The sequence below is a fragment of the Momordica charantia genome (genome assembly GCF_013281855.1).
Source record: "Momordica charantia cultivar OHB3-1 chromosome 10 unlocalized genomic scaffold, Mcharantia_2.0 BLBB01000010.1, whole genome shotgun sequence".
Classification (NCBI taxonomy): domain Eukaryota; kingdom Viridiplantae; phylum Streptophyta; class Magnoliopsida; order Cucurbitales; family Cucurbitaceae; genus Momordica; species Momordica charantia.
Window position 1 is genome coordinate 17,272,329 of NW_028275158.1, and position 26,953 is coordinate 17,299,281.

General features: G+C 39.4%; 2 protein-coding genes across 3 annotated transcripts; both read right to left on the bottom strand.

Moving 5' to 3' along the window:
• Window positions 1-277: 277 nt before the first annotated feature.
• Window positions 278-4,544, bottom strand: BAM4 (beta-amylase 4). Of its 2 annotated transcripts, XM_022302516.2 has the most exons (10): window positions 4,050-4,541; window positions 3,157-3,285; window positions 2,606-2,855; window positions 2,065-2,285; window positions 1,916-1,993; window positions 1,659-1,818; window positions 1,111-1,364; window positions 930-999; window positions 649-717; window positions 278-544 (listed from the first exon to the last, which is right to left on the bottom strand). In XM_022302516.2, exons 1-10 carry the CDS (start codon window positions 4,238-4,240, stop codon window positions 392-394), a joined length of 1,575 nt encoding a protein of 524 aa, XP_022158208.1. In that variant the 5' UTR covers window positions 4,241-4,541; the 3' UTR covers window positions 278-391. The 2 variants fall into 2 exon arrangements, 1 of the variants encoding a protein (XP_022158208.1); XR_015787039.1 differs by lacking the exon at window positions 278-544 and having other exon boundaries at window positions 659-717; window positions 930-1,012; window positions 4,050-4,544.
• Window positions 4,545-15,757: 11,213 nt separating this feature from the next.
• LOC111024744 (uncharacterized) lies at window positions 15,758-16,641 on the bottom strand. The gene has a single exon (XM_022302515.2). It carries the CDS (start codon window positions 16,542-16,544, stop codon window positions 15,927-15,929), a length of 618 nt encoding a protein of 205 aa, XP_022158207.1. The 5' UTR covers window positions 16,545-16,641; the 3' UTR covers window positions 15,758-15,926.
• Between the last annotated feature and the right edge of the window lie 10,312 nt (window positions 16,642-26,953).

Sequence of the window (26,953 nt, forward strand, 5' to 3'; positions counted from 1 at the left end):
TCCTGAGTTATGCTTGCTTTAACCGTATCAAAATTATATGAAGCCATAATTCCGATGGAACAAAAGGTCAAAATCTATGTTGTAACCAAATTGATAGAGTATGTTAGTTTTGATTAAATATATGTCTCTCTAATGTTGGCATGTTTTTTCAATTTAGTCCCACATGAATTAGCATTTTTCAGTTATATCTTTTAATTGGTTGATGATAAGTTTAAATGACGCGGTAATTAGTGAGTTGGTGGAAATTTAGAAGAAGAATTAGGCCCGAGCACCACAATAGACAGTAAAGAATTATTTGAACATCTTTGAGCCAAAAAAAATATAGTGTTGTACAATTGTTGTTCTGCTTCCGGAAGTAATTACAATAAAGAGGGAGCGGTTAAAAATTATGTTACAAATCAGTGCCCATCATTCTAACAAAAGGGACAAAGTTATTCCAGTTATCTCCACTGAAAATTTTGTCATTCATTCGGAAAAAAGTGAAGGATCTCACAACTTCCGCTTGTGGATGGTAACAATTGGCATGGATTTGCCATAACCCAGCCTGCAAGCAAATTCATCCAAAAACAATTGAGAGAGGAAAAACTCACTTTTGGAAACTCAGTATCAGTCACAAAAAATAATATGTGGAGTATAACTCGCATTTACCTTATCGAACCGTTCATTCGTGTTCCTCCCGATCAAATGAATAATGTTTTGTTCTGAATTTGTTCGAATCTAAGTCAGAAAAGAGAAAATTAGGCATTTTGAGTCATTTTGAGAAGCAGTTTAAACCTACAACACCAGTTTTAAAGACCTCAGTACACTCCAAATTCCAACAGCCAAACACTCATACAAGTTGAGAGAGGCATTCAAAAAAAAAAACATTCAAACCACAAAAAAAGGGAAAAACAAAGCTAGCTTTGATGATGATCAGATGAGACACCAACCTGTTTGAGCAATCCCTCTGGACTGCAGAAATAGTTTGTCGGTGTTTCGCTGTCCGTCATTTCTAAGCAGCTGCAATTAAAAACTTCAAATAGATGAACATTTAAGAGAAACAAAGACGTAAGTTCAAAGGTCTGGACATGGCCAAGATGCGGATAAGAACTTCGGAGGTAAGAATCTTACGGAATGTGTAAGGCAGCTCCATGACGGGACAGCATCGAAGTTACAGGATCGTAACCATCCCTGCCTGCAGTATTGTAGTAACCGGCAGTGAGTTCTGCCGGATGAGATATTGTCTTGTACCACCAATGTATACCACCAAGCTTAGCCACTAATATAACAGAAGGTTGATTGCTTTGTTGATACTTCTTCAGCATTGTAGCTGCCTTCCCAAGAATAGCATCTGCATGATGAATCAACCTACCACTATACCATTCCTACAAAGAACTTTCCGCAATATAAGCTTCGAATGTCCCACCGACAATCAAGTCAGTTATCGAATGTATAATGTAAGGGTAAACAACAAATTGAAGGAATGTCTAGAAGGAAACTATGGTACACAAGCAAATAAAAAATTTCAATTGTTTAGCAGTAGATAGAATGTCCATAGATATTGCCATTTACAAGTTTGATAAAAACAATGCTTTCGTGCTTTTGAAAAAGCTTTCATTACCTGAAATTCAAACAAGAAAAGATTGGAGGAGGAAACTCTGTTAGGTTATGTTACTTACAAGGAAAAAGTGTCCATAATCGGAGAGAAAGCTTTCGTCTCCCTCCTCAAAAAAAGGAGTCCCAGAAGGGAAACTGTTGTAGCACCCTGCATTCCGAGGGCCTCGTTTCCCCCACTGTGGCTTGCCTACTCGGCATGCGGCCATCTTCAAGTCATCCATCCTAAATGGAGAGCAAGCATTTCACAAGTGATAACTGAAAGTTATGATTGTTTAACTTTGTTGAAAATAATAATAATTCTAAAAAGCTTCTGACTTACATGTATTTGTCATAGCACTGAAACTCGCCAATCCCGGGAAATTTCCATCTTCCATCCCCGAAAGGGTGTGCAGGATACCTGTAAAATGTTTCTCCATAAGCCCTCTACCGAGAGCTTCGGTATTCTAGTTCAGATATAAATACAAGTACCTAAGCTCTCCAGAAGGGCCAAGACCGATGCTTATTTCCTCAATCATACCTCCAATGAAGTGATCAAATTTGTTAAGAAAACTCAATATGAAGTCTTCATAGCACTGGAGGGCAGTTCGGCCAGAAAAAAGAGGAAAATTATCCACTCCAAGAGTAAGGTAATCGTCATTGGACAATCCGTTTTGATCTTGATAATATATATCTTTGTTGCAAGAACCAATCTGGCAGAAAAAGAATACTCAGAATCGTTGAACTTCCAAGTCCAAAAAGTGGAGGGGAAAAAAACCCAAACATATAGCAAATGAGTAAAAAATGATATCATGGAGAAAAAGGTTGTTCGAATACAGTTCTGATTGTAATTTCAGCAGAACGATAATAAAAATGGAAATGAGTAGTTGAGATCGTAAAAGTTAATTCCAGTATTCTCCAATATATCGGAGCTATTAGAAAGTTCATAGGTCAAATAAATGGATGCCGACAGCGTTTGTAATCAACAAGTAACTTTTTCGAATCAACATAGCCCCAACATACATAGACCAACCTCCAGAATCCACTGCGGAAGACTCACACCTTCTTTTCCTCTAGATGTCAAGCGTATGTCTGAATGAAATGACAAGGCGGCGTGCAACTTCAACCCAGACTCAGATATCAGTTTGAATAGTTCTTCATAAACTGACCAATTATATGTTAAAGGAGAGAAACGCTCTACAATCCCCCACCAAACCTCAACTGCTACTCCATGTACACCAGCTAACTTGAGTGCTTTAAGCGACACGGATAAGGCCTTGATTCTGGAAGAAACAAAATAGTGACATCTTAACTATTTCCCCAACACAGAGTTCAGAGGATACAAATTTAAAGAACAGCACACAAAAACATGGAGGACTGGTTACCTATTGATTGTAACTCAAGAAAATATCATATTATAGATAATAAAACATGGCAGGACATCACTTTAATAAATTCTGCCAACTTTATGATTTCAACTTTTTCTTCCCCACATTAACATATAGCTTTGTAGAAGTGTATTTACATCTCTATGTGCATGAATCCACAATAACAGATGTGATAGTGACTACTAAAGGGGCTTACTTTCTGATCCTCATATTCCCAGAAGAATCCATGCCGAAAATGTTGACAGGCATCATAACGTACACTGGAACTCTCTTATGTTTAGATGACTTCAATATTCTGGATCTTGATTTCTCCTGGGCATCCATGCTGCAAATACACCATGGATAATGTGGCATATTGAGAATAATGTCATAAATAAGTCCATTGAAGTATAAGAATTGGGAGAGCAAGAATAGAAAAAGAGATCACAATATCCCTACTAAAAATTCTCACTATATTATTTTTGCTACTATTCCAATTCCTACAGACTGATCACTACGATCCTAGCTTCAATGGGATGAAATTTTGTCAGAATGCTAACCAAGAATATCACTTGTCATTGAAAATTAATTTTTTGCTCATTCCCTTCTCTTAGTATATTCAACCTAAAAGTGAGTTTGAGATGAATTTTAAGAGTAGTACTTTTAGGTGAAACATTATTTTGTAACCATTTACTAAAGCAACTCTGATTATCTAACTAAACATTATTTCTTTTACAAGAAATGACAAACTCCAATCACTCTTTTGAAGAACCAAATGAAGCACAAATTCTACATCTATATTCTTTCTCTACTTTCCCCTGTAATGAAATTGAGACAAAAACCAGCACCCAAGAACAGTAATCGAACTCAACACAAGTAAAAAATGTAATTAATAAACACAGAATCTTCAAGTTTTTCCTTATCAAAATTTCCCCCTTCAAGAATCTCTCCCCATTAATATCATGGCTGAAAGAAGCTTCTAATCTTCGCCCCCATCCTCATCCAAATTAACTGGAAGATCCTCACAATTTCTATACCCCTAATTTCTTTGAGCAAATTCTAACCAATCCAAACGGATACAACAAATTTACCAAATGCCAGGTTATATACCTGATAATGCAATTGTTGCGCGCAATCAACCGCCGTCGATTGAGAAGGCTGCTTCTAAAGAATGGAACAATCGAAAAACTCCGGAGGTTCTTCTTGATTCTCTGCTTCCCCAGTAACCTAACTTCTCGGACAAAATAGCTTCCCATTTCCCGGCACCTGCACGCCACTCCCCCACTCTCAGCCATAGCCATCGAGAGAGAGAGAGGATAGAAGACAAGCGCAATAATTCTTCAAATCATTTGCAGAAATGAAAAATTGTTTGAAATTTTGAAATCGCAGGACACTGTTGGTGGGGACTGGTAGCACAAGAACAAGAACGATAATCGATCTTTTTCGTCGACAAATTAACACGAGAGAGAGATTGGGCTCGAGAAATGATCCAATTTCAAAAATCCAACGAACAAGCATGTGTTGAGAAATCGGAACTGAGTTTAGAAATTATTTTATGGTTCTATAAACGCTCTTGTTTTCCTCTTTTTTTTCTTTTTCACTTTAGGTTTTTTTTTTTTTTTTTTTGCTCTTTTATTTTCAAAAAGTTCATCGTTTGGGATATTTATTATCTTTTTAAAAGAGAAATTTGATTGGAGAGCAAAAAAAATTATAATAATTAATTATTTAATATAATTCATAGAAGAACCCTTATAACAAATTAATTTCAATTGAATCACCAAACTCACAATTTTTTAAAAATAATAATATGTATAATTTATATGGTTCGTTTTCTAATCATAAAGATCCAATCTCATTTCCCACCTCTGTTGCACTATAGAAATCGATGGAAACGAAAAAGAAATATTTAATTTTTAAGAAGCTATCTATTTTTGAAAAAAAAATATATCTATATTTGAAAATGTGAAAAGAAATAGCCCGATTTCTAATAAATCTAAAATCTATAATTAAAATTGAAAGAAAAAAAGAATTAAAGTTTTAAATTGTAATTGGTGAAATTACCATAAAGAGAAAAGTGAAATGAAATTTCGAACGTGGCAAGAGTTATCCCAAAATGGATAAGAATAGAACTATCTATCAAAGGGTCATGCACGATTGGCCACGTCTCAATCAATCAACCCCATTCCTCTTATTCCCACTCCTCACTACTTCTATTTTTAAATAATAATAAATAATAAATAGTAAAATTATAAATTGGAAAAAAAAATACGGTCTTGATCCATGAAGCTTTGAAGTTAATGTCTATTTGCATCGGTACGGGTACTTCTATGTATTTTAGAATAGTTTGATATTTTCCACTTTAGGAATAATCTCATGACTTTTACTTTTGGTTTCGTAAATATTAAAATAGCACACTAAATATACTTGAAGTCAGTTTTAATTTTGTGTTATTAGTTACAAATCAGCTTCTGTGTTGTTATCAATTCGTTGTAATCTCTTTTTTTCCAAAGCTCCTCTATATTAAGGGCTCACTGTCACTTTTATCAATTAATGAAGATTACATTGAATTCTTGACATGTTATGCTTTCTTCATTCTACTAAAGTTCATATGGTATCAGAGCCCAAAAGCTCAAACGAGCATCCGGTCCAATAGAAAATGGGATCCGGTCAAGATCGATGAGCCAAAAAGAGCCGCGATCTTAAAGGGGCATGTTAAGGATCCCACATTGAAAAGAGATGGGACCTAACATAGGTTTATAATAGGCATGGGTCACTCTTCTTATTGTTAATTGGTTTTTAGATGGAGCCTCATGAATATTAATATGATATTAGAGCCCTCGCTTAAAACATTTATAACTTTTGAAACTCAAGTTGAAAAACTCTTTAATCATTCTATCAAAATGCTTCAAAAAGATTGGGGAGGTGAATTTCGTTCATTCACTCCTTTTCTTAAACAACACGTCCGAACAAAATGGCATTATTAACATTTCGGGATGATGCTTTCTCCAACTCAGTCTACCTTATTAATAGACTACCAACACAAGTCCTTTAAGGTAAATGTATCTCAAACCGTTTAACAAACTCAAACTTCAATTTAGATCTGCACCTTGCCTATTGTTAGGTTATAGTAATATTCATCATGCATATAAATGTCTTGAGAGCAATGGCAAATTATTCATCTCTCGCCATGTTGTTTTCAATGAAGCAATTTTCCCATATAAATCTCAATCTAAATCAGAATCACACAAGCCTCTAACTCATAGTCTTGCCTCTCTTCCTACTGTGTCTTTTATCTTCCTCTGTCGCCCCTCATGTTTCAGCTGCTACAACTCCACCTATCACACCAGATTTTGCATCTCCTGCCCCTTCTAAGTTCTAATATCCTTCCAAATGAACCTAATTTTCATCCAATCCATTCTCCAGATATACCCACTAATACATCATTTTCTAATTCTTCATTGTATTTACCTATTCCTATGTCTGATTCATTAGTACATCAGTCTCTATCCCCAAACACTACTCAATCCAATCATACTAATTCTATCCCACCACAGTTTATAACTTCCTTACCTATTACATTAACTACATCCACCCAAGGTTCGTTCTATCTTGAATACTCATCCAATGGTTACACGCTCAAAGAATAGCATTTGGAAACCTAATGCCTTTTTATCTGAGTTTTTGGATACTGAACCTCCTAATGCTAAGACTGCATTGGAATGTACACATTGGAAGCAAGCTATGGAGACTGAATGTGCTGCTCTTTTAGCTAATCAAACTTGGGATTTGGTCCCTACTCCCAGAGATAAAAAGATTATAGGCTGCAAGTGGGTTTTTAAAATCAAAAGGAGTTTTGATGACTCCATATCTAGATACAGGCTCGATTGGTAGTAAAAGGTTTTCATCAAGTGGCTGATTTTGATTATTCTGAGACATTCAGCCCCGTAGTTAAACCTATAACAATTTGGTTCTCTTAACTATGGCTCTCCACAAGAATGGGGTAATTCGTCAATTAGACATCAATAATGCTTTCCTTCATGGACTGTTATCTGAGGATGTTTTCATGGAACAACCGATCGGATTCTCTACTACATCTTCCTCCTCATCAACTCCATTAGTGTGTAAGCTTAAAAAGCCTTTATATGGGCTCAAACAGGCGCCTCGATCATGGTATGATCGGTTAAAGGACTTCTTACTCACTGCTGGTTTTGTAAATTCCAGAGCAGGCACATCCTTGTTTATGCGAGTCACTTCTACTGATACTTGTTATGTTCTCATATACGTGGATGACTTAATTGTTACTGGTTCTTCACCTTCTACTATTAGTTCTTTGATCTGCTGTCTTCATAAAACGTTTGCTCTTAAAGACTTGGGTGTACTCAATTATTTTCTGGGAATAGAGTTCTCATACACTCACAATGGGTGGTATGTTTCTTTCCCAAACTAAATATATTACTGATTTGCTCCATTGTTCTAAGATGTTTGAAGCGAATGCGATATCAACACCAATGGTGAGTGGCTCTATCTTATCAGCTAGAGGCAGTGAATTGATTTCAGATCCTTCATTTTACAGAAGTATAGTTGGATCTCTGCAGTATGCTGCGATTGCACGCCCCGAAATTGCTTATTCACTCAACAAAATTTGCCAATTTATGCATGCTCCCACACTTCTTCCTTGGAAGGCTACTAAATGTATTTTAAGATACCTTAAAGGGACTCTTCATCACGGTTTATTGCTTTCAAAACCATCTGCTATCACTGTTCATGGATTTGCTGATGCTGATTGGGCATCCGACCTTGATGACAAAAAATCAACCTCGGGTTTCTACATCTATTTTGGTGGTAATCTGGTTTCGTGGGGATCGAAGAAACAGAATATTTTCTTTAAATCTAGTACAGAGGACGAGTTCAGATGTTTGGCCAATGCTGCTATGGAGCTTGTTTGGTTGAAATCGTTCCTTACTGAACTTTCTATACCTCTGTCTCAGCCCCTAATCTTGTGGTGTGATAATCTCGGTGCAGTTCATTTGAGCACCAATCCTATATTATATTCTCGTACAAAGCGTATGAAACTTGATATATATTTTGTTCAAGATTTGGTATTACAGAAGAAACTTGTTGTTTATCATGTTCCTACACATGAGCAGGTGGCTGATATTCTTACAAAACTGTTGTCTGCAAAGTCGTTTTTGGCTTTAAGGTCCAAGCTCAATGTTTCCTCTCCTACTGACATTGGCTTGGGGGATACTAAGATAGCACACTAAATACACTTAAAGTCAGTTTTAACTTTCTATTATTAGTTACAAATCAGCTTCTGTGCTGTTATCAATTCGTTGTAATCTCTTCTTTCCAAAGCTCCTCTATATTAAGGGCTCACTATCATTTTTATCCATTAATGAAGCTTACATTGAATTCTTGACTTGTTATATTTTTTCATTCTACTAAAGTTCATAATAAAAGACATCTCACACCAATAAAGATAATTATCCTTATCATATACCATAGATCACGTCTTTCTCTCTAGCTAATGTGAGGCTTTGTTTGCAAGAATTGCAATCCTTATCATCCTCCCCTCAAATAAATACCACTTGTATCTTTTCTTGAATAGTCATTCATTCATCCACTCCCCGACATAAGAGCTTGACCCATCCACTCTCGAATGACAACGAGAGCCTAGTATCGATGACCACTATCGCACCCTCAATCTCCTCCGCTCGAACAAAGCCTCATCCTTCTTCCTATTAGTCGACCTGACTTCAATCTACATGACTTGATATGATATGTCTTGCTCGTCACACGACATAGAGAATATGTCTTAGCTTGCTCGCCACCTCGAGCACTTTTTATTTGATGTAGAGATTCATCACAATTTTCGTAATTAATGTCTATAAGGATCAGAAATCATTTTTATTTGGTTTCTGAGAATTTCTCCCACACAACTAGGTTTTAGACCATGGCTTTGATACCACTTATTATGAACAATGGTACCTCCAAGTATCTTCACAATGGTATGATATTGTCTACTTATGGTATAAGTCTCATAGTTTTGCTTTTGGTCTCACATTCAAAAAGCCTCGTACCATGGAGATAATTGTCATCATCCATATAACAACGGAAAACCTCCTTCCCTAACCATTGTGAGATTTTATTTACACTCCTTGCAACCCTAACAATTTGGTCTCTGAAATTTCAAAAGGGACACTTTTGGAAAATATTCTTAAATGGTCTCTAAGCTCCTTGACCATTAGTTAACTAACGATAAAATAACATGGTGAAAAAATTGTTGATTTTGTATACGTACTATGCTGATTTGGCGAAATTATATATATTAAATTAATAGTACTTTTTGGTAACTAGATTTTTTTCTCTAATTTCCTTCCTTTCTCCTTTTCTCCCCTAAGGTGAGTCTCACGAACGTTGTTGCCAAAAAACTGTCACCATCAATAAGGAACGAGGTGTTCATCATTCTAGATGAGGACGAGGAATATTCCTCGTCTAGATCTAAAATTGAACGAGGAATGCCCCTCCTAGTTTTAGATCTAGATGACGATGATAAGAGCGACAATTAGATGGCGTGACTGAACAATGAAGCACAAGCCGTTGGAATAAGGATGAGTAGATTTGGATGACGATTTGGACGTTTGATTTCAAGATGGTGAGATTTGCATGGGGCTGACGTGAGGATGACGGCTAGACAGTGCGAAGAGGGCATCAACTCAACAGTGTGACTGGAATGAGAATGGCGAGATCTGGATGGTGATGACCATGGCGTGACGGTAAGATCTGGACGACAATAATGCAAAGGCCACAACTAGATGGAGCAAACGAGGGTGTGACGGCTCGACTACATGACTAAAATGAGGAAAAGCGTTCTTGTTGTGTCTCTATTTAACAACTAGAGGGTAGAGTGCAAGTGCACACTGTCACAAGTAATAATATGGAAGTATTCCAAGTTCGTCTCCATAAGAACTAGTTTTATTTTCGAATAAATTTGTAAATCGCTTGAATGAGCAATCGGGTTTAGGATAAAAATAGTTGAATTTATTGGGAACACAGTTTAAAAACACGAGGAAAATAGAGTTTAAAAAGTCAACCCCTTACTACTGCTTAGTTTTAAAAAGATTAATTATACCTACCAGATCCGCTAGGCACATTTTCGTTCATTTTATGCAAATTGGTTCGACTCCTATCTCATACCGCTTTTGGTTTGTTTAGAAACTTAGACTAGCATTTACGCACGTCTATGAAACACTAGAATCCTAAATAATGAAAACTTCAACTTTCGTTTAACGGGTAAGAGAGTCTATGTTTAGGTTCTTGTTTTAGTTCTTATTTCTAAGTAACTTCCCATTTTATCTTGACGAACTCTATTTGACTCTAAGCTTTTTAGAATTAAATTCAAACTAATATGCTTTAAACGAGTGACCAACAAGTAAATCAACTAGATGAATTATATCAATCAAGATAAGTAAGAGGAGCGTACACGTCGTGCTCACTGATAGATGTAATATAAAAAGATAGGAAACTAAGACATTCATAGGAGGGTTGAAAAGGTAATTTAGCTACTCGTGGACATTGTTGCGTCCACACAACCGTGCTGACAACACGTGCAAGTATACACGAAATTGTCGATTGTAGTACGAAACGAGGTCGAATCCACATGGACTTTGGATAGTATTTTAAACGATGCTCGCAGATACCAAAAGTGTAAAAACAAAGAAATATAGTTTTTGTGTCGTAACTAAACAAATATAATAAACAAGCAATAAAAGATCTCAGTAGCAGACACACTTCGTAGAGCTGATAACAAGAAGAAGAAATAGCACAGATTGCGAAACGGGAAGTTAACAGATATGGAAAAGTGAGGGAGATTCAACATGCATTCACAAACCTCTCAACCTACCCTCTAGCTTATAAATATTCATTAATGCACAACTCGACTTGGTTCCCTCCCGAATCACCCAAACAAGGATACTCACAACTCCCGTTGCTAAGTTTCCAAACAATAAAAACAAGTTCTAGGCATGATTAGGGGACCCCATTCCTGAGAATCCACAAATACTATAAAAAAGTACTAATCACTAATGAAGCAACTCAGCAAACTGTAAACCCTCTCGGGTCAATACAAAAGCTAGCATACAGAACAAAGCGGCCAACAATGCTCAATAAGATATAAGAAATAAACACAGCTACATTAAAGAACGAATATAGCAGCTAGAGATTCAGTTTCATAGTAGTTACAACATGTGAATCTCCCCCAAAATGAGGTTTAGCTTATAAATGAAGAAGAAAATACAATGGGTAAAAGAAGAAGACAACTCATCTTAAGGAAATAGCAGAAGATCGAAGAAGAAAAAGATGACAGCTCAAAACTGTAGTGGAATATCCCTTCTGTCGTAAGCTTTCTGACCTCGAAAATGGAGAGAATCCTCTTCCTTGTCGTTTCAACTCTAAAAAACGAGCTTCTATTGGGATCTGTGTGTGCCTACTAGGGTTAAATGTCCTTTTTATATCGGGTTCCGTTTTTAGGGCACCCAGCTGAAATTTGTACGGACACGGTAAAACCTTTGTCTAGGCTGTTACTGTGCAGTGAATCCATGCTCCAGCTCTGCTCCGCTCCAGATTTTATCTACTCTGCCTTGAAGATGCCTTGCTCACTCTTTCTGGATTTAGCACTCTCTTTATGTTTAGTCTTCTGCTTCCAAACCTGTGCAATTATATCAGAAATAAGAGCATTTAGTGCAATATTTAGTTACGGCATTCAAGACCTAGGGCTTTTAGCTTGGATTCCATTTTCTAATCTCATCTAGGCTATTTAAGAACCAAAACCGACACACTTTGACATTTCTTTGCATAAAAACGCCCAAATATATACTAGAATAACTCTATTTTGGAGAGTTATCAGACATCGAGAAAACGAAATCATAAGAGAAAATTACAAAAGAAATCATTTTCATTAAACTTGGAAAAAAAGTACAAGATTAGAAATAGAATAAGTCAATTTGCTTTAAAAGAAACAATGAACAATTACGAAAATAACTAAGGAACTAAACAAAGCTTCAATGCTGTAAAAATAACTAAAGTTGACAAAAACTTGAGAAGAAAGCTCAAAAGCTAGAAGTGCCTTCATCTCTTCTTGGAGACTTGTATTTATAAACCTGGAGGCTCCTTTTTCTTAGAAATAAGTTGAGAAGTTAGAAAATATCATGAACCAACAAAACTTGACTTCCTCTTGCGTGATCTCAGGAAGAATGGTGTGGACATTTGATTTTCACAGAATGCTTGATCAAAATAAGTTAAAACACACATTTTGTCGATCTGGGCAAGAAATGTATTTGGCACATTTAGGTGCAGCATGAAATCTCAACAAAATGTGGCTGGCGCATTTGGTCAATAAGTTGGGGCTTTGGGAGTTTTATGCGCCTAACACATTTGATCAACATTCCTTGTTTTTGTCCTACAAAGCAAACATATTTGCATCATTTTACTTGTATTCACCTGAGTTGAAGTGCTTGAGTCTTCAAACACAGAGTATGCCCGTTTTCACTAAATTATATCCATGTGCACACGTTCTCAACCTCAATTGACCTTAAATAAGCATGACACATAACACTCTTTAGCCTTGTCGTGTTTCAGATCTGAGAGTGGAATGCACCTCGTCCACATTTGGAACGAAGAACTCCTTGTTCTTCAAAATCTGATTTTTTCTTATAATACAATTTTTTTTCTTTCTCATATTTATCTCTAAAAAATTTATTTCTCACTCTAAAATTTTTTTTATTTCTAAATTTATCTCTATAAACTTTATTGTTGTCTCTCTAAAATTTTCATATTTTTAATATTTATTATTATTTGTGTCTCTCCAAATTTTTATGTATTTTTATTTTTTTTCTAAGTTCATTTCTCTCTCTAAAAATTTAATATTTTTCCTAACTTTTTTCTCTCTAAAATTTCGTCTTTTTATAACTTTTATTTCTCTTCGTAATCTATTTTTCCTTTGAAAATTATATCTTATTTTCTCGTTCAATTTTATTTCACGGTAACTTTTACTTATCTCTGTATTTATTTATTTTCTCTAAAAAATTATATTTTGAATCTTATTTTTATCTATAAATTTGTTTCCACTATAATTTTTCTCTTTCTTTATAATTTTTTTTCTTTAATATATATTTTTCTCTCAACCTTACTTTTTTTCTCTAAAATTTTTCTCTTTTTCTCTTTAACTTTTGTTTCACTATTTTTTTTTTCTAAATCTTTTTATTTATCTTTCTAAAATTTATCTTCCAAAAGTTTATTTACATCTCTCTAAACTTGTATTTTCATGTCTGTACATTAGGGGGATGACAAAAATTTCCGTAAGGTTGGGTCCCAAAAATAGGAAATGTATGTCCCGACCCTGTCCCCGTCCTCGATTCCATTTTTTAAATAATTAATATATATTTATTACACTTTTCTTATACTTAAATTCTAAAAATAATTATAAACAATTATAAAACCAATAATTTTTCTCGAGAACATCTCTCAAACCAAAGAACAAGGTGGAGACGAAGACTAAAAATTTCCACGGGTACGAGAATGGGGGAGAGCATCCTCACTCGCACCTACACCATGTCATCTCTATTCTACATACAATTTTCTCTCTCAAATATGTATTTTCAATTTTCAAACTTTTTAAAAACTAAAAACTAAAAATGGTTACCGAACATGTTTTGGTTTTCTGTTTTTTTTTTAACAAAAAAACAAAAAATGGTTAGGAAACATATATGATTTTTGTTTTTTAAAAACAGAAAACCAAAAACCAAAAACTAAAAACAAGAAAAAACAAAAACAAAAAACAAAAATGGTTATCAAACGGGTACTTAATTATTATTCTATTAACATATGACTATTAAATAAGGACAATATAGAGAAACCTTGCAAATCGAATCCGTTCAAGAATTGCAAGAAACTATGCGATGAGCGGGGATAAGCTAACACTTGTTTTAAGTATTGGGTCCGTTTGATAACCATTTTGTTTTCTGTTTTTGGTTTTTAGTTTTTTTAAAAATAAAGTTGTTTGAAAACTAATTCAATTTTCTCTTTTTATTCTTCAAAACCATTTTGAAATCCTACGTAAATTTCCAAAAAAAAAAATATAAATAAAGTAGTTTCCAAAAAATGATTTTTGTTTTTCAAAATTTAATTTTTCCTTTTAATATTCAACCTTATTTTTAAAAAACTAAAAACCATTTTTTCTTTCTCTATTTATCTCTAACAAAATTCTTTCTCATTCTAAAATTTTTTCATCATAAATTTCTCTCTACTAAATTTATTTTTCTCTCACTAAGATTTTTATATTTTAAATATTTATTAATATTTTTCTCCAAAATTTTCATCTTTATGTATCTTTATTTTTTTTTCTAACGGATTATTGTCATTTCTGTCTCTAAAAAGTTAATATTTTCTTGATCTTTTTCTCTCTCAACAATTTAACTTTTCTTTTTCTTCTTAATCTATTTTTTCTTTGAAAATTATATCTTATTTTCTCAATCAATTATCTTTCACTATAACTTTTCCTTATCTTTTTATTTATTTATTTTCTCTAAAAAGTATATTTTGGATCTTGTTTTTATCTTTAAATTTTTTTTCTATAATTTTCCTTTTTCTTTTTAATTTTCTTTTTTCTTTAACGTATCTTTTCCTCTCAACTTTAACTTTTTTCTTTTAAAATTTGTCTCTTTTTATCTTTAAATTTTCTCTCTCCAAAATTTATCTTTAAAAAGTTTATTTCCGTCTGTCTAAACTTGTATTTCGTGTCTCTACATTCGGGGTAACAAATTCCCTAGGGTCAGGTCCCTACCCAAAGAATAGGAAATGCATGTCCTAACCCCGTCCTGACTCTATTTTTTTTAATAATTAATATATTTTTTATTAACATATTTACTAAGTTGTGAATAAAATATTAATTTTTTTAAAACTAATTATTTATAATTGTAAATAATAATTCTAAAAATAATTCATATATATTTATTACACTTTCTATAAAATTCTAAAAATAATTAAAATTAATTACAAAACCGGTAATTTTTTTCCCGAATATCCCCATCTCAAAATAACGATTCTTTAACATGGTTCTGGATTCCCGAACCGAAGAACAAGGTGAGGTGGACTAAAAAATTTTACGAGCACGAGAATGGGGAAGCATATCTTCAATCCCGCCCCACGCTATTGTCATCTCTATGTGGATAGAATTTTCTCTCTAATATATATTTCCAATTTTCTAACTTTTTAAAAATTGAAAACCAGTTATCAAACATATTATATGGTTTTTGTTTTTTAAAAACAGAAAACTAAAAACCAAAAACAAATAAAACCAAAAACCAAAAACGAAAATGGTATTAAAGGAACCTAATTATCAAATTTATATTTTAAGGTATTAAAATTTTTGAATTAATTCTATAAAAAAATTATAAAATTTTTGAATTAAATCTATAAAAAAAAGTTATAAAATTTGATAATAAAAAATTAATGAATCATTTAGCCATTATTTTATTCATATTTAGACACACGTATTTCTACTCCATTGCTACTATTTGATACATGAAGCTCAAAATTTCCCATAAAATAAAATCCAACCATGAAAAACATAACATTTCTTGAAAGTGGCATGTCCAAAATTGGTACATGCCTAAAATATCAATAAATAAAAAAAAACATAATAATACATTACTTTTTGTTAAAAATTACAATTCTTTTTTTTTAGAAAGACCTATACTTTAGAATTTTTAACACATTAAGAGTAAAAAATTAAGAATTTTACAAGATTGTTGAGAATCAACTTAAAATTATGGTTACTTTAGTGCATTTAGCCATTATACAAAAATATTGTATTCATACATAAATATTGAATAAAAGGAGGCCCAGCATTCTGTCAGAAAGAAAAAGAATATAATTAATTCCAATAATTGTTCAAAAAACAGCTGCCAAATTGAACATTTGGGCCCAATTTCAGAAGGCCCATGCGGCCCAAATAGAGATCCCACTCAGAATAACCTCCGCCCCGATCTTGTACTTCCACTCCGACGCCGACGCATCGTTTCCCGGCCGCTCTGCAGTTTCCGGCGCAAGGCTCCCCGGCGACGACATTGGCGGGCTGCTGCTCGAAGGGAATATCGACGGTGTCTCAACCGGACTTCCTCCCGTGATTGGATTTGCCGGAATTTCAGGTTCTGGCGGAGACCCAGCCGGAGTAGTCGCCGGAGTACTCACCGGAGAAGCGACCGATGGCGGAGGAGACGGCGGCGACGAAACCGGAGAAACTTCACTTCCCACTGGACTCGCCACCGGAGAAGAAGCCGGTGCCGCAGCCGGAGCTTCCGGCGATGCTGCCGGCGGGGTCGACAAGGCCGGAGAAATTGTTGGAGTGGTCGCCGGCGGAGAAGCAGCCGGAGACTTCGACGGGGACGCTGAGTGGCTCGGCCGCGAAACCGCCGGAGAATGAACCGGCGGCGGAGAATGCGGAGTTTTAGTGGGCTTTGGGGAGGGAGCCGGCGCATCGTAAGCCAGAACGACGCCGGTGAACGGCGCAAACAAAACCAGAACAGTTAGCCAAGCAAGCTTCTCCATGATCTTCGCCGTAACTTTCTCCGATTTGTCGCCGGCGGTCGGAAAATGAAGTTAAAAAAGTAAGATCGGAATGATGTTCAAATCTGGATGGCGGAATATATAAGGAAGGTTTTTAATTTAAAGAACTGAACGTTATAAGTTGTCCCAAAACTACAGAAGAAGACGAAAACGGAAAAAGTGACCGTTGGGACTGTGGACCGGCTATCACGGGTAAACTAGTCGTTACATGGCAGAAGATTACTGGTTCAGCCAGTCGCTGATTTCTGTACAATTGAGACTCGTGAAGACGCGTCTGTTCCCTCGTGAAATTTAATAATTATTTAAAAAGACGAATGTTTTGTGTTTTGTGCCGTTCATGTGCCAAGATAAAATAATAAAATAATTATAATTTATCTCTTTGCCCTAAATTTCTGTTTACTTACAAATCATCAACTAATTTTAATGTTTTTTAAGAGAAACTAATTTTAATGTTGGAAAATAACAAAACCTTAGATTTACCCTTTTTTTAATCAAACAAAACTTTACCTTAAACTTGTCAAATTATATCAATTTTGACCGTAGTCTTTTAATTTTATCAATCAAACCTTGAATTTTGATATGTGTGGCAATTTTTTACATCTCTTCCATTTCCACTAACTCACTCACTATTTTTGACAGAACAAAAAAAGTCTTCCAAAAACCCTCACTAATTTAATGAAATCAAGATTCTGACGAAATTAAAAAATAAAAATGAGCTCTTTTGTCACTTTTTGCTTTAATGATATCAATCTGATATCAAATATATATTTTATAATTCATTAGACGAACATGATTCTACAGATTTATAATTTAAAATATGATAAAAATTGCAACATTTTTTAAATTTTAAAGTAAAGATTCCAACACTTATCCAAATTAAGACACAATTTAATGAAATTGAAAATGTAAGGTAAAAATTGATAAACCTTGTCAAGCTTAGGATAGATATCCATCTTTTCTTTTTTTAATATTTACCAATAGAAAGAGTATAATTCAGAGATATTAAAATTTCCTTCAAACAAAATTCAAAGATATTAAAATATAAAGTACTGAATTGAAAACTTTAAACAATAGAAACAAAACATATATTTAGCGTATCTAAAATTTGTCTACTTGCAAATAAATGGGATTTCAAATAAATGGAGTTCATTTGTTACGAAATCATGGAGAGTTGACCTAAGAACCTTGCTAACAAACAAGACTTGTAGAACTGAATCTCAAAAACCTCAAAAATATTTACGGAATCTGACCCAAGGAAAAGTTTAAGAACGAATTACCTTAATGATCAATATTAAGAGTAGAGAAAACCCGTCTCATACTTCTTGTGGAGTGATTCCGCTCACGCAATATCTAAAGACACAAGAAATTGTACAATATATGAGAGATAAAGCTTTCAACCAAGCTAATGAGAAAACTCACCTTTCATTCAACTTCAAATTGTATCTACAACAAGAAACCTCAAGGCATATGAAAAGTATTAAGCAAATAAAAAGACTTATAACTTACAAAAAAAAAAAAAGACGTAACTTTCTAGAAATAAAAAAACTTGCAAATGAAAAGACATAACTTAAATAAATTCAAGCAAATAAAAAAGCTAAGAAAATGGAAAGCCAACAAAAATAAGTTTAATCCCATCCATAATGACGGATATGAGTGTTTGACTTGGTTTTTGAATTGAATGAGTTGAGTTTGACTTGTCTTTATAGAGCTAATTTTGACCTTGACCAAGTTGACTTTGACTTGCCTTAAAAGTATTTATAAATGCATAACTTGCACCAAATTGGAGTGAATTGTTCCAACATCTTACACATCTTCCTTTAATTCTCTTGTCTAGTTCATGAATGCTCGAACACGAAGTAGTAAGGCTTGTTGAAGCTTCCTAGCTATTGATCTTGTAATCGATCTATGAGGCATGACAAAATGAGCTTCTACCTACTAACTAGTAAGTACAACTCCTACTTAAGTAAAAAAAAAAGTACGTAAAATTTCCTAATTACTTGTTAGTTGACCATGTTTTTTAGGGTGTAAATAATTTTATTTTTAGTAGGAGTGTATGGATTTAAACTTTTAATTTTAAAGAAATTAGTAGATATTTTCATGTTAACGGAGTATAAATAAAGCTACTAGACTAACATAACAATACTTTCTTTCTATGACATTTAAAAATATTATTTTATGTGAATTTGATTTTTTTTTCTTTGCTGTTTAATATGAATTTGATTTAAACAATATTAAAGTTTGGAACATTTTTTTAATGAATTAATGCTCGGATTCACAGTTGGAAACCAAATTATAAACACGCAATCATATATTTCAATAAAAAATTTATGATTTTTTTCCCAAGAATTATTTAATGAATGATAGTGGAGTTCCTTTTTCTTTTTTAACCTCCGAATGGAGTGCCGTCCTACAAAGCTTTAATGAAATGCTCCAATAATTGCAATGATAGAGCGATCAAATAATAATAATAATAATAATAATAATAATAATAATAATAATGTTTATGCAAGGATATGCACAACAGTGTATTCCAGATTGCAGCTTGAACTCGGCCTTCGGATCGACCTGAATACTTGGGCGGACCTGCACAAAAAGGTGAGCACTCCGACGATCAAGTCAGTATAGGTCGGATTCCCAGTTTAGTTCGAGGTCAGAAATCATCGTACCTGATCGTGGAGTGAGGCCCTCTACTTATGGGTGGTAGTCCCGCTAATCTCGCGTCGGTTACACCCGGTAATCTCGGGACCGACGGTTACACCCGATAATCACGCCGCTGACAGTTGCTCACATCGGCCCCTACCGAGCTCCCCGGTAGGTCGGACCTCGGCCAGGTTCACCTCGGCCCTCATACTTAGCATTTGTCGACGTTAGTGGTGGTCATCTCGGCTATCCGAGCTGGGCATGACTCATGAGTCATCTTGGAGCACCAATAGGGGTCCTCCACGTGTCCAGGGTATTCTCTTCCCCAAACATTGGCCCCCTCTCTGTCTGGTCCGATCTCGACCTGGCAGAGAAGTTCATTCGACTTGCTTTGGACACGTAGCGGCCTCCTATTTGTGGGAAAATATGACCGTTGCGGTAGATTTATCGTCGGAATATTCAAATATTCCGACGCTTCGGATCTTAGGGAGGATCCTAGCCGCTCGTTGATTACACGTGTATGGTGGGGAAATTTTTCCAACGGGCTATAAATGCCCCCAATCCTTCAGGTCATACCTTACGTTCCCTGAATTCTTGGAGTTCGATCTGAAGGCAGCTCGAACCCTTGGTAGGTCGGTCTCTTCCCTTACTTTCTCTTTCGAACGTAGTTGCCATGTCGTCCTCTTTTAGCAGCAACTTAGGATCCGATGAGGATTTAGCTCATAGGTTAGAGTCCGAGCTCGAGGAGATAGAAAAATTTAGATTCTCCGATGACAGGGAGGATAGTGACGCCTCCACCTCGGGTCAGGGTTTGGAATACCCTTCTAGGATACCTGAGCACTACCTCGGATCCCTTCGTAGGGGGTTCGCTATCCCTGAGAACATCCTCCTCAGGATTCCGGAGGAGGGGGAGAGAGATGACAATCCTCCAGAGGGATGGGTCACTCTCTACTTCAAAATGTTTGAGTACGGCCTCAGACTTCCCCTTCACCCTTTTGTCCAAGAATTTCTCTTCCGGACTGGGTTGGCTCCGGCTCAAATGGCCCCCAATGGGTGGGGTGTCATTTTCGCTTTGGCCATCCTTTTTTGGTTACGAGCTCGGGATAGTGAAGAGGCCGAGCTGTTGGACGTAGACCAGCTCCTCGCGTGCTTCGAAGCGAAAAGGATAGCTAAGAAGCCTGGTCAGTTCTATATGTGCGCAAGGAAAGGCGCAGGTGGTATAGTTAAGGGGCCGACCTCCATCAAGGGATGGGTGAGGAAGTGGTTCTACGCTTCTGGGGAATGGCTTGCAAAGGACGAGTCAGGTCGTTCCTTCTTTGACGTCCCCACTAGGTTTGGGAACCTAGGTACGAAGTAGTTCTTGCTTTCTGTGATTTTCTTTTCTGTCATTCAGGTCTAACTCGGATTTTGTCTTCGTGCAGTTTCAATCCGACCAGTCCCCGAACTTACGCAAGCCTCCTTCGACACGTTGAAATTTTACAAGGAGCGTTTTCCGAGGGGTAGGAAGGTCGGAACCCTGGTGACCGACGAGCTGCTGCTTGAGTCCAGGCTGCTAGATTACAACCCTGCAGTTCGTCCCATTGAATCCTCAAGGCCGAACTCCGAACTTGGTATGCCGAGCTTGCTTCCCCCCTTTTTCCTCTAACCTTGTGTTGACCCTTACTTTTATTTTGCAGCCATGGTTTGCGGATTTGCAAGCAACATGAAGCGCAAGTCCAAGGGCCGAGCCCATGCTCTTGAGGCCACCCAGAGTTCGAAACCTGCCACCCCTGCCGTGGCAGGACCTGCCTCGGAAGATCCAGCCCCAGTGATCGAGCTGGAGTCTTCTGGGGGTCCCTCGAGGGAGAAGCGCCCTAGGGATCAGACCGAGGTGGTGGACACCTTGCCCTTGGGCGAGGAGGTGAGGGAGGAAGTCCCTCTGAAGCGAAGGAGAAAGAAAAAGAAGACGACCTCCCCCTTGGAGGTCGGAGCTCGTGGGGTCTTGCCTGCGAGCTTCGCAGATCGGGTGGACGATCCTGAGGCCAGGATGGGCGGGACGTCTGATGTGACAGCACGGTTCAGAGTTGAGCCGTCAAGTTCCGGGGTGAGGGACCAGGTGTCCTGCATCTCGGCTGCGAGTTTGGACCGTTGCCTAAGGAGGGCGTCCAAATTTGTGAGCGACCCAGGGTCCGTTCTGCAGAGGACCATCGACTACGCCGCTGAGGTAAGACTAGTGTCTCCATTTTTGCTTAATTTACCTAACAGGTAGCTCGGTCTAACTTTCTTCTTTGTACCTTTTTCTCAAGCGTTTGTTGCTTCCATTCAATCGGCTCTGGCTGTAAAGGCCGAGCTGGATGGGAGGGAAGTTCTGGCAGCGAGGGAGAAAGAGGAGTTCTCTGCTGCCTTGGAGGCTGCTTCCTCCACCATGAAGGATGAGCTGCTGAAGGCTCACTCTGAGGTGGAAATTTTGAAGGCCGAGGTGGAGACCAAGGCCGAGCTGCTGAAGAAGGAAGAAGACAAACGCAAGGTCCAGCTCCGAGCTGCCCATGCTATCACCAGGGGCTTGGAGAAGGAGAAGTTCCAACTTTTGAAGGAGAAGGACGACATGCTCCAGGCACTTGAAGCGAAGGATAAGGAGCTGAAGCATGCGACTGCCGAGCTGGAGACGGCAAAGGAGCGTCTCAGCAATGGAGTCCTATTGGAGGAATCGTTTAGGCAACATCCTGACTTCGATGGATTTGCCAAAGACTTTTCTGACGCGGGCTTCAAGTTCCTTATGAAGGGCATTGCTTCCGACATGCCTGACCTTCAGATCGATCTCAGTGGTCTGAAAAAGAGGTATGCCGAGCAGTGGGCGTCTGGGCCTGGCGGCACCCTTGGCCCCCAAGCGTTGGTGGACAAGTATGTCAGAGATCTGGACTCTGACTGCTCCGATCTCGAACAGGACCAGATCGGCACCACTCAGGAGGGCGCTCCTTAGGCAGGCTCTTAGGCGGTCATCCTTCATGAGGCCTTTCTCTGTCTTTCTTCTCTTCTTCTTTGTTTGCAAGTGTCAGGGCAGAGCTGCAAGGTCTATAAGCCTTGGCTCTGCTCTCCATTAATGAAGAAGCTTTGTTCGTTTTTACTTTGGTGTTGGCAACATCTTTCCTTTCTTTGCTTTTTCCTTGAACTGCAGCCAATGTCACCTCGCACCTCTTACCTTTGAGGTCGCGCCTTCAATTAAAATAATTGCAAGTTTGAGTTTGAATCTCTTAGTGTTCAATGCATTGCACCGACTCTGGATTTTTTTAACATCGCACTCTTAACTTAAAAACGTTAAAAGGCTAAAATCCTAAGTTCGTAACTATTCTTCATATCGCACCTCGTACCCTCAAGTTCGGAGGCTTGATCATTTTGAACTTTTCACATCGCCCCTTTACCTTGAAGGATTGAATTTTAAGTTCATCAGTGGTTTTGGCATCGTACCTCGTACCCTTAGGTTTTGGAGGATTGGATTCTAACCGACTGCTGGAATGTGATCGCGTGGGAGTCCGTGGCCCCCATTTAATTTCTGGTCGAACTCGGAAACATGAAATTAAATCATCACGTTTATTCTGATCACAATTCTTTTGAAACAGTTTTTTACAAATCCATTGAAAATCCTTTTGGCATTTCAAGGATAATAACGCTTCAGGTGCTCCGCGTTCCACGGGTGCGCGAGGACGTCCCCTTTCAGATCGGCCAATATGTACGTCCCAGGCCGGACTATGCCCTTGACCTTAAACGGGCCCTCTCAGGCCGGATCAAGGGCACCCACATGGGTTTGGACCCTCCTTAAGACCAGATGTCCGACCTGAAAGGTCCGAGGTCGAACGCGGGCGTTGTAATATCTGGCCATTCTGCCCTGATATTCCGCCAGGCGTAGCTGGGCCATTGCTCTTCTTTCCTCCAACAAGTCGAGGTTGAGGAGCAGCTCTTCCTCATTTGTCGTAGGCTCGTAATGCTCTACTCTGTCAGATGACATGTCGATCTCAACCGGGACTATTGCTTCGGAGTCGAAGGCCAGGGAGAACGGGGTCTCACCCGTCGATTCTCTTTGGGTGGTCCGGTACGACCATAGAACCTCTGGTAGTTCCTCGGCCCACCTGCCTTTCTTGGAGTCCAGTCTAAGTTTGATGCCTCGCTTGATGATCTTGTTGACTGCCTCCACCTGCCCATTTGCTTGCGGATGTGCGGGGGACGAGCTAAAGTGACTTATGCCGAGCTTGCTGCAAAAGTCTTTGAACTTGGTGTTGTCAAACTGCTTCCCATTGTCTGTCACAATGGCCTGCGGTATACCAAAGCAACATATGATATTTGTCCATACGAAGGACGTGACTCTGGATTCCGTTATGTGGGAGAGCGCCTCGGCCTCGGCCTCGGCCCACTTTGTGAAGTAATCCACAGCAACCACAGCGAACTTCGTCTGGCCCTTGCCCAAAGGGAAAGGACCAATGATATCTACCCCCCACTGCGCGAATGGCCACGGGGCCGAGATGGGGGTGAGCTGCTTGGGAGGTTGGTGGATTATGGTTCCGTAGCGTTGGCAATTGTCGCAAGTTCTAACGAACTCCTTGGCGTCCTGGCTGAGGGTCGGCCAATAGTATCCTTGTCGGATCACTTTGGCTGACAGCGACCGGGCGCCTGAGTGATTGCCGCTCCTTCGTGGATTTCTCTGAGGACGTACAGGCCCTCTTCAGGGGTTAGGCATCTCAATAGAGGCAGGGAAAAGCCGCGTCGGTACAATACTCCACTTCGGACCACGAACCGAGTTGCTCGCCTTGCCAACTTTCTGCGCTCCTTGGGATCTTGTGGTGAGTTGCCCCTAATGAAGTCCGCAATCGGGTCCATCCATGAGGATTCTGGAGCGCCGATCTCCATCAGATCTGGCTCTGAGATCGAGGGATTATCTAAGATCTCGACGGGGACCGACCTGGCCAGGTCGGTCTCGTACGCCGATGCTAACTTGGCCAAGGCGTCAGCATTAGAATTATATGCTCGGGGAACCCGGCTTACTTCGTAAGTTCGAAACTGGGCGAGGTACGATCTGACCTTGCTCAAATACTTCTCCATTCGGGAGTCTTTGGCTTGGTACTCTTCCTTGACCTGGCTCACAACCAGCTGGGAGTCGCTGAAGACCTTAACACAAGAGGCCCCCAATGCTCTAGCGATTCGCAGGCCGGCAATAAATACTTCATACTTAGCCTCGTTGTTAGAAGTCCGGAAGTCGAACCGCAAGGCATACTCAAATCGCTCGCCTCCTGGTCCGAGCAAGAAGACCCCGGCTCCGCACCCCTTCTCATTAGAGGATCCGTCGACATAGATTGCCCACGGTAGGTCGGACTCGCTCAGCTCGGAAGGTGGTGTGAGCTCGGCTATGAAATCTGCCGCTGCTTGTCCTTTCAACGCAGTTCTAGGTTCAAACAGGATGTCGTACTCACTTAGCTCCATTGCCCACTTCATCAGGCGTCCAGAAGCTTCTGGCTTATGGAAGATGCTTTTTAGGGGCAAGTTAGTGAGCACCACCACCGTATGGGCTTGGAAGTATGGTCTAAGCCGTCGGGCCGAGGTGACTAAAGCGAGAGCCAACTTCTCCATCTGAGGGTATCTAGTCTCAGCTTCGGTCATAGCCTTGCCTGTGTAGTAGACTGGGTTTTGTCGCGCTTCCTCTTGCCTGATTAGGGCCGAGCTGACGGCACTGTCAGACACTGCTAAGTACAATTGGAGCTTGTCCCCCGGCATGGGTTTGGCGAGCAAAGGTGCCGAACAGAGGTGCTCTTCAATTGCTGAAATGCTTGTTCGCACTCCGCTGTCCATTCAAACGGCCATTTCTTTCGTAGGACTTTGAAGAAATGAAGGCATTTATCTGTCGATCTTGAAACAAACCGGTTCAGGGCCGCAATCCTGCCATTGAGGCACTGAAGCTGCTTCAGTGTCTTAGGTGCCTCCATCTCGATCACGGCTTTAATCTTTTCGGGGTTGGCCTCGATTCCCCGGTTGTTCACCATGAAGCCAAGGAATTTTCCCGAAGAGACTCCGAAGGCATATTTAGCTGGGTTGAGCTTCATTTGATATGCCCTCAGAACCTCGAAGGCTTCAGTCAGATCGGAGAGATGCGACTTAGACTGCTTGCTCTTGACAAGCATGTCGTCTACGTACACTTCCATATTCCGGCCGATCTGCTTGGCGAACATTTTGTTCACCATTCTCTGGTAGGTCGCTCCTGCGTTCTTTAACCCGAAGGGCATGACCTTGTAACAGTACAGACCTTGGTCTGTTATGAAAGCGGTATGACCTTGATCTGGGACATGCATCTTGATTTGGTTGTACCCAGAGGCCTTCAAAGACCTCAACATAGTCCTTGGGGTCCCTCGACCCATCATAAGGCTTCACGGTAGGAGCTTTGAACTTCAGAGGGATCGGTGCTTCCAAAACGTCCGAGGTGAAGGGCGATTCTCCCAAGTCGCCATCGTTCAGTGAACCTTCTTTCTGCTCACATTTGGCTTTTAAGGCCTCCACCTGAGCATCGAGCTTGCCCCTCAGCTGGTCGAACTCCTCCCTTGTGATCACCCCTGCGGGAGTTGCTGGGTTGTGAGAGGATTCAGCCTGCTGGTTGGAGCTCCTGTGTGAGCGGGATGGTGACTGTCCTTTTCGGAGAGATGAGCCTCTCTTTTTGTTGAGATGCTCACGGAGGTCTCCCCTCTGGTGAGTGTGTCCCTCGCTCTCGTTGTCTTCGGGACGTTCCTCCTCGGCTGGGCCGAGGTGGGAACCCCTTTGCTCGCGTACATCCACACGCGTCACTCGATTTTCAAATCGGGACCCTGCGCCTGCAGCTAGTATCATTTCGTTATACATTTCCTCCATGGACCGCATTTGTGTGCGCATTGCCTCCATTTCTCTCTGGAGTGCGTCAAAGTTCTCACTTGTTGAAGTGCCCTTCTTAGAGGTCCCACCTCGGCCACGGGTGGCCTTGGATGTCCTCGGGTGCGCAGGCGGTAGAACAGGCGCGGTGATTCGTGCCGACCTGCAGAGGGGTTCTGTTGCTAGGCCGTCGTGACCTTGCCCCTCTACCGCTGCTGCTCCGACCTCCCTCTGGTGGGCATCGCTAGCAGCTAGGGTCCTTCGGGCTGCCGTATTGGTCGAGTTTGCGGGTTGAACCATTTTCGCTCGCGTATTGGTTTAAAAGGATTGGGATGACTTAGATTGTCGTCCCCACAGATGGCGCCAAATGTTTATGCAAGGATATGCACAACAGTGTATTCCAGATTGCAGCTCGAACTCGGCCTTCGGACCGACCTGAATACTTGGGCGGACCTGCACAAAAAGGTGAGCACTCCGACGATCAAGTCAGTATAGGTCGGATTCCCAGTTTAGTTCGAGGTCAGAAATCATCGTACCTGATCGTGGAGTGAGGACCTCTACTTATGGGTGGTAGTCCCGCTAATCTCGCGACGGTTACACCCGGTAATCTCGGACCGTCGGTTACTCCCGGTAATCTCGGGACCGACGGTTACACTCGATAATCACGCCGCTGATAGTAGCTAACCTCGGCCCCTACCGAGCTTCCCAGTAGGTCGGACCTCGGCCAGGTTCACCTCGGCCCTTATACTTAGCATCTGTCAACGCTAGTGGTGGTGATCTCGGCAGTCCGAGCTGGGCATGACTCATGAGTTATCTTGGAGCACCAATAAGGGTCCTCCACGTGTCAAGGGTATTCTCTTCCCCAAACACAAGGGAATAAAGATCATCATCTA

What these genes read in the sequence shown, in the direction of transcription:
- LOC111024744 (XM_022302515.2), bottom strand. Translation starts at nt 16,544, where the DNA reads ATGGAGAAGCTTGCTTGGCTAACTGTTCTGGTTTTGTTTGCGCCGTTC.
- BAM4 (XM_022302516.2), bottom strand. Translation starts at nt 4,240, where the DNA reads ATGGCTATGGCTGAGAGTGGGGGAGTGGCGTGCAGGTGCCGGGAAATG. An exon ending in GGGAATATGAGGATCAGAAA is followed by an intron (nt 2,856 to 3,156) that starts GTAAGCCCCTTT and finishes TGTTTCTTCCAG; the next exon opens with AATCAAGGCCTTATCCGTGT. An exon ending in TTCCGCAGTGGATTCTGGAG is followed by an intron (nt 2,286 to 2,605) that starts GTTGGTCTATGT and finishes TTTTTCTGCCAG; the next exon opens with ATTGGTTCTTGCAACAAAGA.